At 37.2% G+C, this 17,776-nt stretch overlaps 1 protein-coding gene across 13 annotated transcripts in view; it reads left to right on the forward strand.

Moving 5' to 3' along the window:
• The window catches only part of LOC5566589 (probable phospholipid-transporting ATPase IA), a 328,884-nt gene that overhangs the window by 252,840 nt on the left and 58,268 nt on the right, over positions 1-17,776 (forward strand). For all 13 annotated transcript variants that reach the window (XM_021853384.1, XM_021853375.1, XM_021853376.1 and 10 more), the window contains 7 exons: positions 3,005-3,547; positions 4,866-5,001; positions 5,077-5,218; positions 5,287-5,396; positions 5,461-5,682; positions 16,193-16,954; positions 17,013-17,369. In XM_021853384.1, the coding sequence (XP_021709076.1) occupies positions 3,005-3,547; positions 4,866-5,001; positions 5,077-5,218; positions 5,287-5,396; positions 5,461-5,682; positions 16,193-16,954; positions 17,013-17,369 (2,272 nt within the window). The remainder of the gene's footprint in view (positions 1-3,004; positions 3,548-4,865; positions 5,002-5,076; positions 5,219-5,286; positions 5,397-5,460; positions 5,683-16,192; positions 16,955-17,012; positions 17,370-17,776) is intronic.

Here is a 17,776-nt window from a genome sequence, read left to right on the forward strand (position 1 = left end):
TTTTCTACTCAGAGTCTACTTGTTTACAGAAACGAAATTTCCTGATATTGCCAGATTTTTCCAGGTTTGAAAAAATAATTCCTAGTTCAAGAAATACTTTAATTTCAAACATATAAAAATTTTCGAGCTGCCAGATTTGTTTAATGCATGTTGAAGCTATTTCAAGGTAGAACAATAACAAATTTTAAATTTTAATTAACTGAATTGTGTTTGATAAGAACTCTTTTTTATCTTCATATCGCTTGTAAAAGCTCTGATCATCAATGTTAACTGAATGCATCACTATGCTTCATCCTGATGTTAATTGATTACTGCGTACTCGTGCGAAAACATATTTGGATACTTTAGACAGCTATTTGGGTAAGAAAAGAAAAAAAAACTTGTGTTTGACAATATTGTTTTCTAAATTGTATTCATAAAATTGTAATCATAATTTGCCTAAAGATCCAGATATTACTCCGAAGATAGCTTTGCAGCTTAAATTTCTTCAGGAAATATTTTATTGGTTGTTTTCCATGGAATCCCTTCGAGAATTTACCTAAAGAAACTACCAAAGAATTTTGTTTTGGATATTCCAAGAACACAACCTGGTTTTTGCCAAATATAACCACAGAAATTAACTCCGAGATCATCAGGAATTTCTTTACAGATTCTTTCAGCTATTTTTCAATGAACCCCTAAGTCCTCTAAGATTTTATCCGGTGATTCCTCCATCGATTTTTATAGGACATCCTCCAAGACTTCCGTTTAAAACTTCTTCAAAAATTCAACCAGAAGTTTCACCAAAAATGCCTTTATGGATTTTTTTTTAAGGCACTCCGTGCTCATGGCCACTACTGTGCCGGAATCAGTTCATCTGTATCCACTATACCGATACAGATCTATTTTTAACTAATCTATATTTACATCTGCTTTCACTCTCTTCTACTCTTTTACTCTCACACCGAGCAGGTAGGAGAGAGCTCTGCTGTTCACTCCAATCGATTTCCATATGCCATAGTCCTTTGCTCTTGCGCGGTGGGGTTCATTTTGCCGTGTTCCTAAGTCGTTTGAGGCTAGCTGCCTGCGAAGAGGGTCAGTTTGTCTCAGTCACCATCTGATACTGACGGATGATGGATGTGTTCCCCAAAGCACGGTCCTCCGTGCGGCGTCTTCTGGTGCCTGGACGGGTTTTTTTTTGTGGAGGGGCTGGGAATTGAACCCATGACCTTCCGCTTATTAAGCAGAAGCGTAACCTCTAGGCTACGGACCCCCCTTTATGGATTTCTTAAAAATTATCCTTCGGAATTGCTTTAAGATCTTAACTAGGAATTTCTCTAAGGATATCTCCAGGAATTAGACAGAGATTTCATTAGAAATTCCTACAGTAATTCTTGAAGATTCCTCAAGGAAGTCTTTAAAGATTTGTCCAAGTATTCTCCAAGGAATTTTTCCAAGCATTTATCCATGTTGGAAATTTGAGAAAATGTTAAAAATAATTTATGAGGTGTTTCAGCAAATTTTAAAGTAACCTTTATTGAACTTTATGTATGTTTTTAAGTCACCCTTGATGGATAAGGGTTGCCAGAACAACTCATAGACCCTTGAGGAAATCTTAGAAGAGTTTCTACTTAAGTTGTTAGAAACAAATCAAAACTGTGGATAATGAACAATCAAAACTGTTGATAATGTCCTGCAGCATTTTCTGAAGAAATTCCTTGATAAACATCAGACAGAATCCTTTGAAAAATGTGTAGAACTTTCTGAAAAAAAAAATGCTGCGGTGTTGTAGTATGGAACCGCTTTTGTAGATCCCATTTGACTTTTTTAATGATTGAATATTGAAATGGAAAAATAGATGAAGGATTAGTAAAAAGTATCTAGATGAAGTCCTAAAATAGTGACTGGGAATTTTGCTCGAGAATTTCCTGGAGAAATTTCTCAAGATATTCTTTGAAAAATCGCTGGAAGAATAACTGGGAGAATTGGTAGAGGAATGTCAAGAAGAACTTCTGGCGAGATTTCTGTAGGGATCCCTGAAAGTTTTCCAGATGAAATCGCTGGAGAAACCACTAGGATAATTCCTGAAGCTTTGTCTCGAGAAATCTGAGATGAATTTTTTGAAGAGTTAGTTGGCAAGTCATGTAACAGCCTCTGAATGTTATTCTAGCCCCTGCATAGTTTAGCATCAGAATCCAAATCAAACAAAATATAAAAAAGACACTTTAGAGACCATTTTGATTAAAAAATAAAGATTTTAGAGACTTGCATTAAAATAGAGACCAAGTCACTTAACAGAGGTCTGCTACCAGCCCTAAAATTGATAAATTGTTTGTTTCGACATTTTAAATGTTTGAATTCCAGATTATTTTTCAAATTTTGAATAATTTTATAAATCGTGCATGAAGATCCATTACTGATGAAATATTATTTATAAAATTCAAACATGTCTTGGGAAGTCGATAAAATTCCATACCCGAAACGATCCTCACGTAACAGCTCAAGAAGCGTTTTGATAGCGGCGCAGCCGAATGTTTTGGAGAATGTTGACGGAAGAATCCTTTGTCATGAGCATAATCTACCATGAATTACTGCCTGAATGAAATTTCCCTGATTGTCATCGAGATTTTCTGAGAATTCCAGGTTTTTCCTGGTTTGATAAAATTTCCTGATAATTCCAAGTTTTCCAGGATTTTCCAGGTAGTAGACACCCTGCTACTGCTTTGAAAAATCTTCAAAAATCTTCAACAGAGCTACTGCATATAAGCATCACTTTTTTCACTTCTTTTGATTTAAAATGGGAAAGGGCCCATCTAATGTCGAGTTAAAGTAACAAGTTATAACAAGCGATAGCCATTAATCATCAACCCCGTCTTTAACGATTAGGATCCTACCGTTTGTGATCTACTTCATGAACATTGATTTTTTATGTACCTGTAATGTACCTAAATTATACATAAATGACCAAATCTTAAATGTTTTACGTATACAATTATTTCATTGTTATATTTTTCTCTCGTTGCAGCGCAATAACTTTTATACCATCGTTTTTGTTCGAGCAGTTCCGGCGGTATTCGAACTGCTTTTTCCTGTTCATCGCACTGCTGCAGCAGATTCCGGACGTTTCACCAACCGGACGCTACACCACCCTAGTACCTTTGTTATTTATTCTATCGGTAAGCGCCATCAAAGAGATTGTCGAGGACATCAAGCGGCACCGGGCCGACGATGAGATCAACCACCGGGAGATCGAAACCCTGCAGGGTGGCCAGTGGCGGTGGATCAAGTGGAAAGAGCTGTCGGTCGGCGATATCGTCAAAGTGCAGAACAACACCTTCTTCCCGGCCGATCTGGTGCAGCTGTCGTCGAGCGAACCGCAGGGCATATCATTCATCGAGACGTCCAACCTGGACGGCGAAACGAATCTCAAGATTCGACAGGGCGTTTCCGCCACGGCCAAAATCCTCGAAACCAAAGATTTTATCCAGTTTTCCGGTACGCTGGAGAGCGAACCACCCAATCGGCATTTATACGAGTTCAACGGGGTGCTGAAGGAGAGCGGGAAGCCGTAAGTGTTAAATGAATACTCTTCCTGTTCCATGATTTTGCATTGCTCCATCATTGTCGGGCTTGGGCGCTACTTCTCCAGTTGCCCCGAACGTTTGGGGTCGCTAGGTCCTTTTCCATTGCGTACAGCGTGGTCTTCCACGAAGATGCCGACCTCTACCTGGTTCCCTGCTGCATATTATTTTTGCCATTCTTTCTTCCGACATTCGCACTAAGTGCCCAGCCCACTGAAGTTTGCCGTACCAACGAGCATATGCGACCGTGTGATGATAGTGTCGTTTTTCTGCACGCCAGATCTCCTAATAGCACCCTCGACTGCAATGTTGAACAGTATATTCGAAAGTGCGTCTCCCTGCTTCAATATGTCTAATGTCATAAATGATGTTGGCATCTAGACTGCAATCCGAATATTTGATTTCGAACCATCAAGCGTTGCACGTATCAACCTAATTAAAACTACAAATTGAACTTTAACACTTCACTTTTGCAAAAAAAATGAATTGAAAAAAACCTAATTAGTTTCGTCGTAAAACCATGTTCAGACATTATCTCTGCCGTGAATCGCAAGTCAGTCTCATCTGTAAAAAGTAGGCATTGAGAAAATGGGCTGTGAAGTTTTCAAACTCGTTTTTCATACGAATATTCAAAAAAATCCAGAGGATTGGAACATGTTCAAATCTTAATGATACTTTCACAATTTGCTTTTCACTATGATATCTTTCCGAGAAAAATATAAAGATTATCAAAACACGGTTCATTTTTGTGTTACATAGTGTGGAAATCTGTAGTGGGACTGATATGCAGTTACTTTTCATTATGGGATATTTTGACTTGCTGTTTATTCTATTTTTTTCCGAACAAATATTGTTATCTTATTAGTGCAGCTGAAAAAGCATTGGAAGATATGTTGAAAACTGAACTCAACTTAATTTTGACGAAAATGCAGATGGGACTAACTTGCGCTTCACGGCAGATCTGCCACAGCTCATTTATTTTCACACGCCCTTATTCGAATTACATATTCTTTACGAGCAAAATATATTTTTTTAATTAGCTTTGGTTTTATTTTGATTAATATTCGGAGTTGTAGCTTAAAAATACAAATTATGAAAGTAGTTCTAAATAATTTACTATTCGGATGCTCAATAAGTCAGTAATTAGGTCAAATAGAATTATGAATATACAGTAATTTTAGTGTTAAAATGCACTTTTGTCCACCTAGAGTTTTCTGTGGATGAAGAATACATTAAAAAAAAACAAAAGCTGTTAATGCTCAGAACACCTTATTGATCACATTTTTTGCGTCCTTCAACTTACAGCGCTGTAGCCCTCGGTCCGGATCAGCTCCTGCTGCGAGGAGCAATGCTCCGCAACACCTCCTGGGTATTCGGAATCGTCATTTATACCGGACACGATACGAAACTTATGCGAAACTCTACCTCAGCGCCACTAAAGGTATGCTTCTTCGTTTAAAACTTTGAAATATTAAATACAAATAACAAATCTCCTTTTTTTCATCTCTATTTTTAGCGCTCAACTGTTGACAGACTGACAAACACGCAAATTTTAATGTTATTTTTCATCCTAATTTTCCTTTGCATCGTAAGTTGTATATGCAATCAAATCTGGACAAAAGATCATTACAAAACCGATTGGTACTTAGGCATAAGTGGTAAGTTTTTTGTTGACCACTGTTCTCGAAGGATGAATTCACTATTGATGTTCTGTTTTAATTCACAGATTTATTAAGTAAAAACTTCGCCTACAATCTGCTTACGTTTATAATTTTGTACAACAATTTGATTCCGATATCACTTCAAGTTACGTTAGAGCTAGTTAGGTTTCTACAGGTAAGATGAAACGCTTCTATTGAATTTCGCCAAGATCTCACAATTTTATCCCGCAAACATCCAGGCTATCTTCATCAACATGGACATTGACATGTACCACGAAGAATCGGACACCCCAGCGATGGCGCGGACGTCGAATCTGAACGAGGAACTCGGTATGGTCAAGTACATCTTCTCGGACAAAACGGGCACCCTGACGCGGAACGTGATGGAGTTCAAAAAATGCTCAGTCGCCCGAACGATCTACACGCCGGAGGAGAATCCCGCGCAGTCACAACTGGTGCAGGTAGGTGGCGATGGAAGCTTATTGAACATGTAGATGTAACAATTATAGCTCAAACTATGTGCTATTTCTAAAAAAAAAAGTTTCATTGCTATGTTTCACTCTGATATTTTGATTTTATGAAAAAAAAAAATACACTGAGCCGTCAGTCATAAGTTGCACAGACTGAACTATTAACAGTCTGAAGATGTTATGAACGAATATGCATAGCATGTATTGACCGAATATTGTGTTCTCCGTCATTGGGTCATTGATCATGGGCCAAAGAAAAGGAAAAGAATGTGTCAAAATATAATCTAAAGCACACGAGAAATATTTTTAAAATACATAGTGTTGCTATCAGCTACACTGAATTCAAAACATAATTGTTATGGATCAATGTTGATCCATTCTCAACCCCAAAAACTGTTAATGCCCCTAAAATCAACGGCCAACGCATTGTGATTGCAGAAAGGGTGTGAAACAATTTCCTCAGTAAACACAAAACTACATATACATGTACAGTTTATACAGAATAACGATTTCACGCCAATGGATCTCAAAATTGACTTGGTATCGATGGAAGCATTACCGATTCATGAACTAATTAATAAATGATTTTTCAATCCAAACCTGTCCATCACGGTTGGACGATGAAAGGCATCCAATGTTCATAGGTAGGCAATTGTTTCCTGTTCATACATAGTGATTTTAAAAATAGATTCGACAAACGGATGTTTAATCCCTTTCATTTCGCTAATTTCTTTGAAATTTGATCAAATAAATTTTCATAAATTGACCTCCTTAGCCTAAAACAGCAACCCTTTGTACCTTGACATCGCTTCTGAATACACCCGATTCTGTTTTTGCACGGATTTTTTTTCACACGGCCGTGCAAAAAAAAAAGTTTCCTTACATTTTTTTCACCAAAACCTTATTTTTGCATGAAACGTTGAGAAATTGTGTTACTTTTTTTTGCACGGTTCGCATCCCCTGTGCAAAAACAGAATTGGGTGTAATGTGTTATTTTTCAACAATTTCTTGCAGAATTTAGTGAAGAATGTCAGACTCAAGAACTGAGGAAATTTCTGAGAAAAACGCTTGAATGATATTTGGCGGGAAATTGAAAAAAATATATCTGATGAATCTTCTGAAGGAATTTTATGTGTATAACCCGCTGTGATTTATTCAGATTGTCTAACATAAAATTATCCTTCAACAATTTGGCAAATTTTCCTTTATTCCTCCCAGAATTAGTTTTCGTTAAAAAAAAATCAAGTAATTCTAAGACATTTTTTCAGCAATTCTATCTAACATTCTTAACCAATGTATACAAAAAAAATCTATAACCACAGACAAACAGACGTAACACTTAGAACAAATCTCGATTCAAATCATAGTCAAGAGGACATGTACGCCCAATGCTAGAATTAGTGTATTTGGCCGACGCGAACAAAAACGATGCGAGCGCTGCGGGTGGCGGATTGGCCACCTACCATATTTTTGAATCGACCGTTAAAAAGCTAGGTAGTCGATGGACAATGATGAGAGTGTGACGTCTGTTTGTCTGTGCTATAACTATTCTACAAGAAATATTATTTTCAAACTCTTTCATATAAACAACTTTGAATTTCGCTAGAAAACAGTTGGAAAATTCTTCTAGAATTCCTTGATTTTACCCAGAGTTCTATATATATATATATAAAAAAAAAATCATGCAGAAAAGTCCTTCCCAGAACATGATAGGATATGTTGTTATTTGATGAGAGGGACCCGAAAGGTCATTCGTCCCTTAGGATATGTAGTGTTAAAAAAGGAAACTAATGGAAAAGATAAATCTAATCGATTTTGATATGAACCGTCGAATAATTTGACGAGCATAGAACAATAGTGATCTCATTTACATTACCACATTTGGTACCCAAGTTTTATAGATCGTAGTACAGTTTTCACATAATTATACATTTTGCTCATGTACCATAAAGTGTAGGGCAACTCAATAAAGATATATGAAGATCTTTATTACGTCACTAGGTTTTAATTTCCAGAATTTATATTTGAACTGCTCAAGTGCAAGTTGAGATCTATGTGTGACAAAACCTACATTTGAGAAAAAAAAGCTTTTCTGAAGTTTTCCAGCAATATTTTACTCCATACAAATTGTATGCGTTGCGTTGCGTGGTAACGGAATACTTCGTAGATTGCATACTGAAAATTGTCATGCTGGTTACTTTGCCACTCTTATTCCAATTGCTCATGAAAAACTATTTTAGATGAAATAGCTGTCCAATCTGAGTTCAGAGATGAAACGACATGAATATTTCCATTGCCGGCCTCGGTCATCCGTTACTAGGAAAGGAAAGGAAAGTGATTATATGACTCCTACTTGAAGAGAGGCCAGCGTCTCACCGACGCCTTCATAGATGTCAAGGAGTTGGATAATGGGAAGGTTAATGGTCTATGATTCAACATAAGCGAGCAATGATGCCACATACACAGATTTATCTGTAATTACACAGATTTTTTCCTGTTATCGCCTACAGATATCTGTGATCACAGATCACAGATTTTTGAAATAAGAAAGATTTTTAAGATTTTGGGATATTTCAAGAGTTTAGGACACAGTGTAGGAAGAGATAAAGTAGAAATGCTATTACTCTGTTCAGTTTTTCTAAAAAAAACTTAAGTTTTTTAAACTTTTCGAAACTAATATGCATCTTTAACTTACTTTTAGTAGGGTTAGTACAAATTTTAAAATTGTTGACATACCAAGTACAGCCGTGACACGTTTGCAAAAGTTCTTTTTGATCTAAAATATTTAATTTTGGAATTTTGTACAACACAGATTTTTACCAAGATTTCTGGAGGTTGACCTAAGATAAAAAAGATTTTTTCGGCCGAAAACACAGATGAGATTCGGAAAAAATGTGGCAACACTGTAAGCGAGTGATGCGACCGGATTGAAATTTAGTGTATGCGTAGTTTAGTATACTTTTTGTAATTGGGTGTAAGTGTGAATGTCATGTTTTCATCATCGTTGGGAGTGACACAGCTAAGATAGATAATGTTACTCCATGCGCATTCGCCTTCCAGGGATGGGACACAGGTATTTCCACCTTGTGTCCTAGCTAAAAGGCTTTGGTTTGAGTGCCGTTACTCGCTCTGTGAAACTAAAAGATAAACTGACTCAACCTTATGACACAGAAAAAGAGCCAGCCCTAATACAAGCGGGTAATTCGGAACAAACTCACCAAATACGTTCATTTGTCTAAACGTCGAGTAAGAAACCGTTTCCTAAAAAAAACTTCAATGATTCTGTTAGGAATTTGAATCGACATTCTCTGAATGGTTTCGTATATGAATAGATCTTAACCATACCATGCATCCATAATTTTTTTCCGTCCTTGTCAAAATCACACCTTATCCATATATCGTAACCTTGATTTGAACTAATTCTGTGTAGCACAATAATTATCATCGAACGTGGCTTTCACAATTAACACAGGTTTTTTCAATACATATTATCAGAAAGCATTATAATAAAAATAAAGCATACAAAATTATGCAAATCCCACAACCGTATGCTTTATCTTCGAACAAAAAAAAAAACTATCCGAGTGGCGTAGCACCAACGGAATCATGAAAACATCTAGCGCGTCACAAGCCATCTTTCAAATCTTCGCGTATAAATAATTATATATTAACATTCGAATCATAGCACAATCAGCCAGTTCTATTACAGCTATTTAATATTGCGCAAAGCACGTTGCATCTGTTAAGGTGAAGATGAATTGAAGCCAATTTGAATTTTCAAGAGCACAAATCTGGAGAACCGAACATCCGTTCGAGCTAAAAACGTAATCGATTGGTCACCACCAGCTAGTGACCAATCGATTAAGTTTTCAGTTCTAAAGGATGTCTAGTTCTCCAGATTCGTGCTCTTGAAAATTTTAGGTTTGTCTTCGATTCATCTTCACCTTAATATCACCGGATCGCGAACAACGGAAGCACGACAAATTTTGTAGGTGGCATTGCATCATCATGCTCCATACAAATTGTACGAGAGCAAAAAAAAAACGAGCCAACCTTCTACAAATTATGATATTTTTTGAGACGGAAAACTACTGTTGGAAAGCTAGAAAACAGTACAACATTCCAGTACACTTAGGGGTCATGCACAAACTACGTCACGCTCCAAGGGGGGGAGGGGGTCAGGCCAAGCGTGACAAGCCTTACAAAATTTTCGAAGGACTCATACAAAAAGTTTGATAAAGGGGGGAAGGAGGTCGAAAAAGTTTAAATTTAGCGTGACATAATTTGTGTACCATCCCTTAGGTCAAAATCGACCAAAATATCACTTTCACTTACTTTGGGCCCCTCAATAGGGTTGTAAAGCTTAAGTTTAGACCAGAAACACTGGTTTGCTTTATTTTTAAAAGTTTTTCGTTGGTTTGAGTCCAAAAAAAACATATACTTCCGATTTTTGAAATTGTTTTACATCCCTTGGTTTAAACTCAATTTTTGGGTGTATTTTGTTTTTGGACCAATTTTTTAAATTCAAGTTCAAATATGATACAGCCAGGGTAGACAATCGTCGCCGACAAACTGAAAAAGTCGACGACGAAATTAAAAGAAGAATCGTCATTGTCACTCCACCAGCGTTGGATGACTATTTGGCGAGTGATCCGACAGTCTGACGTTTAATCACCCTTCTCTTTTCTGCAACCGAGCGTAAACGGATTGTTTCTATACGGAAACCGTTAGCGTATGAAAACAACAAGCAAAAAATTCCATTTGATCTTGTTGCTGGAAAGAGAAGGCTAAGAGAGCCTTCATAAGGATCAGGATCAGTCGAATCTTTGTTCGAGAGCTTTGAGCCGACTAAAAATATGAATTATGTCTTCGACAGAGTATGGGCTTTTTTTAAAATAAAATAAACATAAAAAAAACAAAACCCGCCTGGAATCGAACAAACGATCTCTGAATCGTCAACACCACGCGCCTACCGACAAACCTATGGTAGTACATTGGAGTTTCGCTCGAGGGAACTCCGCTACATGGAATGACTCGATAGTTGGATGTTTGCTGGTTGGAAAAAAATCCAACTAAAAAGCACTCGAATGTCAAAAGTAGATGTCACATAGACTTTGACGTCTGAGCACTGTCGCATTGAAGTCTCCACATACAGAACCAATGTGCATGTATATGTGCGTTTCGTGACGATTTGCTCTCTAAATGTGTGAGTCTGAAACATTTTCACCCGTCCCAAATAACATTTGCTGCTTGGATGGCAGTCGTGTTCCAACGAGTGAATCCCCGCTGTATCATGAGGAGAGCGGGTTCAATCGCGAATACAAGCAATTCTGTAATGGCATTCGGCGTTTGGTGTGTAGCAAACGAATATACAATAAACGTCTTTTTCTAGTGAGAAAGGAGAGCATACGGAATGAAGAATTTTTTTTCGCATAACTTGTGATCTCGCCCTAAAAGCCATTGGTAACCGAGTGTGTAGCTCCTTGTTTCTAAGCAAATTAATGTACCAGGATGGAAACTATCACTACTGGGAGATAGAGAAGGATCTTCTCTTTATCGTAGCATTGTTAAAAAACGTGTAAATCCATTCGTTTGCTCGGTACCAACAAACTACACACTCGGTTACCAATGGCTTTTAGGGCGAGATCACAAGTTATGCAAGATTTGTTCGTTGACGATTTGGATTGGAGTTAGTCGTGCATTCTTTCGTCGATGATGAGACGACCACCTGAGGATTGTCAGCCCTAGATATAGTCCTCATTTGAGCGGGAAAATTTGTCAAAATAGTAGCAAGAACACGTTCTGTCGTATTATTTAAAAAAAAATAGATTTTATCAAAAATTTTAAAACTATCGTAAATCAATGGAACCTTTTTAAATATATCAAAATAATATTAGATTTCTTTATTTCATGACGTATTTGTAATATAAAATTAAAAAAATATGTTCATCGCAGAATGCAACAGTATTTTTTCATTTTCGTTTTTTTAGATTTATGTACCAAACAAAACAAACAAAAACTGAAACTCTCATATCCAAAACCATAGAGCTCAATGCACCGGAAATCTTAAATTTTAATGTAATGTCTCGATTTTGTCAACCCCATGCTACATTTAGGGTTGACAAAATCGGGAAAGAGCTAAAACCGGTAAAAAAAATTTCGACCAGTTTCAAGTTTTATGTTAACTTAAAGACTTAGTTTTATGATTTTGTAAATAAAAAAAAAATATTTCCATTTCCTATGTACTGTCATCCAAGGTAACATTGATCAGTTTCTTGGATAATTATTATAAATTTCTAATTTCAAAATTTCGGTAATTAGATGATTGTATAGACGTGGCCAATGCCATAATTGACTTTAAGCACCCAATATTTCCAGTATAGACGTGTTTAGTCTGATTCAAATAAATATAAACTTTAGGCTGACAAAATCGGGCAAAATAAGATGCGATAGTCTAAAACAGTGATTCCCAAATGCTTGTGTTTTGGACGACGGTACTACGCCACCCGGACGGATGGTTCTGAGAATTAGAAATAAAATGATGTTTTTGTGATTGTGTTAAGTGATAACGTTATATAAAATGCGTGAAAGTTAGAATTAGATATGCTGGTGTTGTAACATGTACGCAATGTCTAACAATGACAAATGATATATGCTTCACGTGGAGAAGTAAACACCCAATCGATTGCAGTTGAGATTTGATGACAACGCCGAATTGGATGGATTTTGGTGAGATTGTTCGGATCACATATTTATCGATAATTAAATATTAAATACACGCCAGTTTCAAAGAAAGCATCTTTGAAACAGGAAGTGTGTATATATTATTATTATCCATTTGATAACGGTTATGCATACATGCGGGGCTTGTTGTTGAAGAAAGTGACTTCTGAATGGACGTGTCTCTCCAGCCATTCTGAAATGGGTCACTGTTTCTGCAATAGAGCTATCAACTTCTAACTCCCGGACTGAAGCTTTTTGCAAAAATGTAGTATCAAAGCAGTTTTGCAGAAAACTTTTTTCCATAATACCACTGCCGGACAGTGGGGGTTAGATGGATCACACACACACAAAATGGGGCAAAATAAGATGCTAAAATCGGAGGTACTCAAAATCGGGGGTATGCAAAATTGGGGGCTGACAAAATCGGGTCATTACTGTAATTCTTAATTGTTCGATAATAATTATTTTAGTTGTATTTTGTGGGAGGCTGGGGGCCATGACCCCCTTGATCCCCGTAAATACGGCCCTGCACATGAGTATATTAGTTTATGATGCAGATAGGCTTATAGAACATGATTGGACGTGTACACTTATTGGACATAGTAAAAATGTTTATCATAAGTTTTAAGTACCAAAAATTATGCAAACGTGTTGGATATTTGGACTTTCCAGATGAACCAATTCTTTTTTTTTTTATTTTTGCGCAGATAACAAATTTCCACAGAATACCTTTCATGCACTTTTTTCTAAGACTTTTTTTATGTTTTCAAAAGATAACACTTAGAAGTATGCTTGAAACTAATTTTGAAATTAGGTTTCAAATGATAATTATGATAATAAGTAATTAAATAATTTTGTAAGAAGCGATTTATTTCTGTAGAAAGATATTGAGGAATATCTGAAGCCAATTTTAATATGCAAGGGAGCCATTTCTAGTAGCATCTGGATTTGGAACTCTTTTCAAATTTTCCGATGGCGTAATTTTTCCACGCCCATGACAAGGGACGACTTCTAGCGTAGTCAACATCTTTATGTGTTTACCCATTTTTGGGTAAATTGAATCGAAAGTGTAATCATAAAGCGGAGTTTTGTTTAATGTTCATGATCCCGAATCGTACAAGCGCCGCAATGAAATAACTGATTGCATGCTTGCTCTCCTTCCAAAACCATCGTAATATTAAATTTGCTTCAACTTTTTGGCACATTATTGGCTGATTTAACGATACCCAAAATTGATAACTAAACCATAACAACAATTAAACAAAGCAATGGGCTATATTTTCACAGTTGTCACAACTGACAGTGGACGATATTCACTTATCGCCCGGTACATGATGGCTACGAAGAACACTGTGTATTGATATATGGTTGTCTATGGCCTGAATTTCTTAGTTCAAAAAAAAAAATACATATTTCGTAGAAGATTATTCCGTTTTTTTTGGCTCCCATTCAATTTATATGAAATAAAAAATGCTGAAAAAACATAAAGGTAGAATTTCTGAGAACTAGATTTTTTTCACTACAGCCTTTTGCTTCTAACCCCCTCAATTACCAATAGATTAGTAATCCTATCTACGATAAACCGCGTCGATGTAGTATCTGTAGCTTATGAAATTTGAGCTAATATATACTTGGTTTCTTTTGTTAAAACGTGAGCTACCATGCATCCCCATCTAACTCATTTCGGTGAACGCTTGATGCGAACGCCATAAGCAACGTGTTGGAACCAATTAGCCAAAATCCCATAAGCTACGGGTCTCCGTCTATATACGTGGTATTCTATACGGGGGGATAGCTGATTCAGAATGAAATTACTTCAGAAGTACAGTCGAATTTCGTTCGTTGCACTATCTTTAGGTGGGCTACGTTTCAATTGGGCTCCCGTTAGTTGGGCTATAGCCCACCCAAAACGAAGCCAACATCATTTTCTGACATAAGACCCAATTTATCAATGTTGGTAGCTCTGATTTTCTTTTGTTCTATGTTATTTGACAGCTTGAAACTCAGCCCGATTAGTGAAAGTCTTTCACTAAGTGGGCTACAGCAGAGGTTCCCAAACTATTTAAGATCGTGGCGCCCTAAGCAATTTTCTGGAAATGTGCGGCGCACCAGTATAGAAAACGCTGGAGGTGAAAATTTTTATTTTTTTTCAGTTTTGTATTTTTTTTTTTAGGGGAAGGTTTTATTTCGTTTTTATTAGTAAGATTTCTATAAACTTTGCGACCATTTAAACCGAATGCTAGTTTTACGCTGGGATTTAAGCACATGGTTTTTATAAGAACAGAAATCCCATATCGTGGAGCTAAAATATCTATGAGAATGAAAAAATATGTCTCTTATTAGGTCAACTGTGTAGATTTAAAGATAGCCTTGAAATCATAAATTAATTCCTTGTATAACTTCGAGTAACATTGGGATATTTAGCCTTCCGGTTAAATAAAAGGATAATTGTGAAAAACAATATTTGTTTATAAGTGATTATTTCACTGCAAAATATAATCAGCAATAATAATTTATTAATTGTCAGATTTAATCAACATATTTTTCAGTGTGAGAATGTTTATTTTTGAAAGAATGAACGTTTAGAATTTATTGCAATCAAATGCAAAAAGGCTGAAAACGGGATTGATAACATTCAAGAAATTCGATTTTAAATATTCAAAAGTCAAAGAAAAACTGGGTGTAGTGTATTAATCAAAATAAAAGTAATATAAGGGCTTTGATTTGGCAAAACTACTTTTTTTCTTAAAATCTTGTTAAATTTTGAAGAAATGGGTTTGTAATAAACTTTGTTAACCGTCATTCGAAAAATAACTGTTCTAGGTCAATGGTAATGCTTCAAAATCCCAAATTATAGTCTACCACCTTTTTTACTTGTAAAGACCTGTTCATATAGTAAGGCTTATCAAACAAATCGGTAACAGAGCCTATACTAGCAACTGCGATGCACACTTTGCATAGCCAGAAAAGAGCTTTCAATATTTTCTAAGAAATTAATGATTGAATAACAGTTATTGAGTGTTGCCATGAAAGAGAATGCTCCGATAATTTTAGGTTAAGATATTTGACCATGTTAGCATAAGGTATTTTATTACGAATTAATGACAATCAGTGATCTTTTGAAGGTTTTCCAAAACCAAGATTTCATTTTCAAGTTTGTTATGAATCAATTCGCGGCGCACCTGGAGAAGTGCTACGGCGCACCAGGGCGCCGCGGAGCACAGTTTGGGAAGTACTGGGCTACAGGTTTAGTGCAACAAACGAAAGTTGACTGTAATGATAAATTTCAATACCCAAACATTATGTTATCAAATAAAACAAACTCTTAGGGAAGGAAAACCTGTTAACATTTATTGACATCATGCTCAAAACTTTTCATTTCATCGTGTCCCACCTTTTTCTAATGCTAATTAGTTGTGGGAGAAATAATTAATGAACGATTTAAGGAAAAATACCGTTCGTTACACCTGAATTTCAAGTGGAAAAGTATTGAAAGTTTTTTAGAAGTAACACTGGAATTTTTTTTGGAAAGATCCTATAAAATTCACGAGAAGATGTTGAATGAATTCCTAGAAAAGTATTTCGAACAACCTCAAAACGTTTTCTTAGTGAAATATTCACAGGAGTTTTTCTCTGGGTTGTTCTGTCTAGGTTTTAGTAAAACGGCCCTCTTGAATCCAATCTGGAACCCCTGAATTCAATTTTTTATCGTTTGTATCAAATTCAATAAATTGTTTGTATCAAATAGTGTATTTCTTATTTCTTCCTTCAAAATTAGCACATAATGAACAACCACCACACGGCTGCCATTTTGCGCGAGTTCCTAACACTGATGGCCATCTGCCACACGGTGATACCGGAAAAGAGCGACAACGATAACATCCAGTATCACGCGGCCAGTCCTGACGAGCGAGCCCTGGTTTACGGGGCAAAACGGTTCGGCTATGTGTTTCACACGAGAACGCCAGCCTATGTGGAGATTGAAGCTTTGGGCGTTCATGAACGATTCGAGATCCTAAATGTGTTGGAGTTCACATCCACGAGGAAGCGAATGTCTGTCATTGCCAGAAACTCCAAAGGAGAAATCAAACTGTACTGCAAAGGAGCAGATACGGTGATCTACGAGAGGTTAGCCCCTAACGGGCAAGCCTATCGTGAAGCTACGCTCCAGCATCTGGAGGAATTCGCCACCGAAGGCCTGCGGACGTTGTGTTGTGCAGTCGCAGTCATCCCGGACGATGTCTACGAAGACTGGAAGCACACGTATCACAAAGCGTCCACATCGCTGCAGTACCGGGAGCAGAAGGTGGAGGACGCGGCCAATCTGATCGAGACGAGTCTGATGCTGCTCGGTGCAACGGCCATCGAGGATAAACTACAGGACGGTGTACCTGAAACGATCGCTTCGCTGATAGAAGCCAAAATCAACGTATGGGTGCTGACCGGTGATAAGCAGGAAACTGCAATCAACATAGGCTATTCGTGTAAGCTGCTCTCGCACGGCATGGACTTAATTATTTTAAACGAAGATAGTTTAGATGTGAGTATAGGATAGTCTTTGCACTATTTTTATCATCCCTAACGCATTTCCTTCGCAGAACACGAGAAACTGTGTCCAGAGGCACATAGCCGAGTTCGGCGATCAGCTGCGGAAGGAGAACAACGTCGCACTGATAGTGGACGGCAAAACGCTGAAATATGCACTGAGCTGTGATTTGAGGACTGATTTCCTGGACCTGTGTATCTCCTGCAAGGCGGTTATCTGCTGCCGAGTGTCACCCATTCAAAAGGCTGACGTGGTAGATCTGGTTACTACCAACACGAAGTCGGTCACGTTGGCCATCGGCGACGGTGCCAACGATGTAGCAATGATCCAAAAGGCCCACGTGGGCGTTGGCATATCCGGCGTGGAGGGGCTGCAGGCGGCGTGTGCCTCTGACTATTCGATAGCGCAGGTATGTCTGAGGGGATGTGGGCATTTTGAAGGCTCATACGTACAGTATGGCCCATAAAAAAATGCGAAAATGGTCATATCATGTTTTATGATAGTTTTTACATAGAAAATGTGAATAAAACATAAATATTATTAATTACTTGTATTGTTTAATCTATTTAGACTCAGTTTTTCGCTTTGGATATGATTTTTATCTGTTACTTTCACCTTACTAGAGAGGAATTGGAAGCATACCTTCAAATTTTATCATGCGGACGTCGAGTTCAATATCTGTGTGATGAAAGCTTCTAAAACATCAACGATGGCGTGGGATTCTTCACAGGCCTTGTCTCCAGCAAACGCCCATATCAAATGACAGAATTGGTTCATACCTGGGTAATTGTAGACTTGAACATATTTCCGAATATA

This window comes from Aedes aegypti, chromosome 3, assembly GCF_002204515.2.
Source record: "Aedes aegypti strain LVP_AGWG chromosome 3, AaegL5.0 Primary Assembly, whole genome shotgun sequence".
In the NCBI taxonomy this organism is placed as follows: Eukaryota; Metazoa; Arthropoda; class Insecta; order Diptera; family Culicidae; genus Aedes; species Aedes aegypti.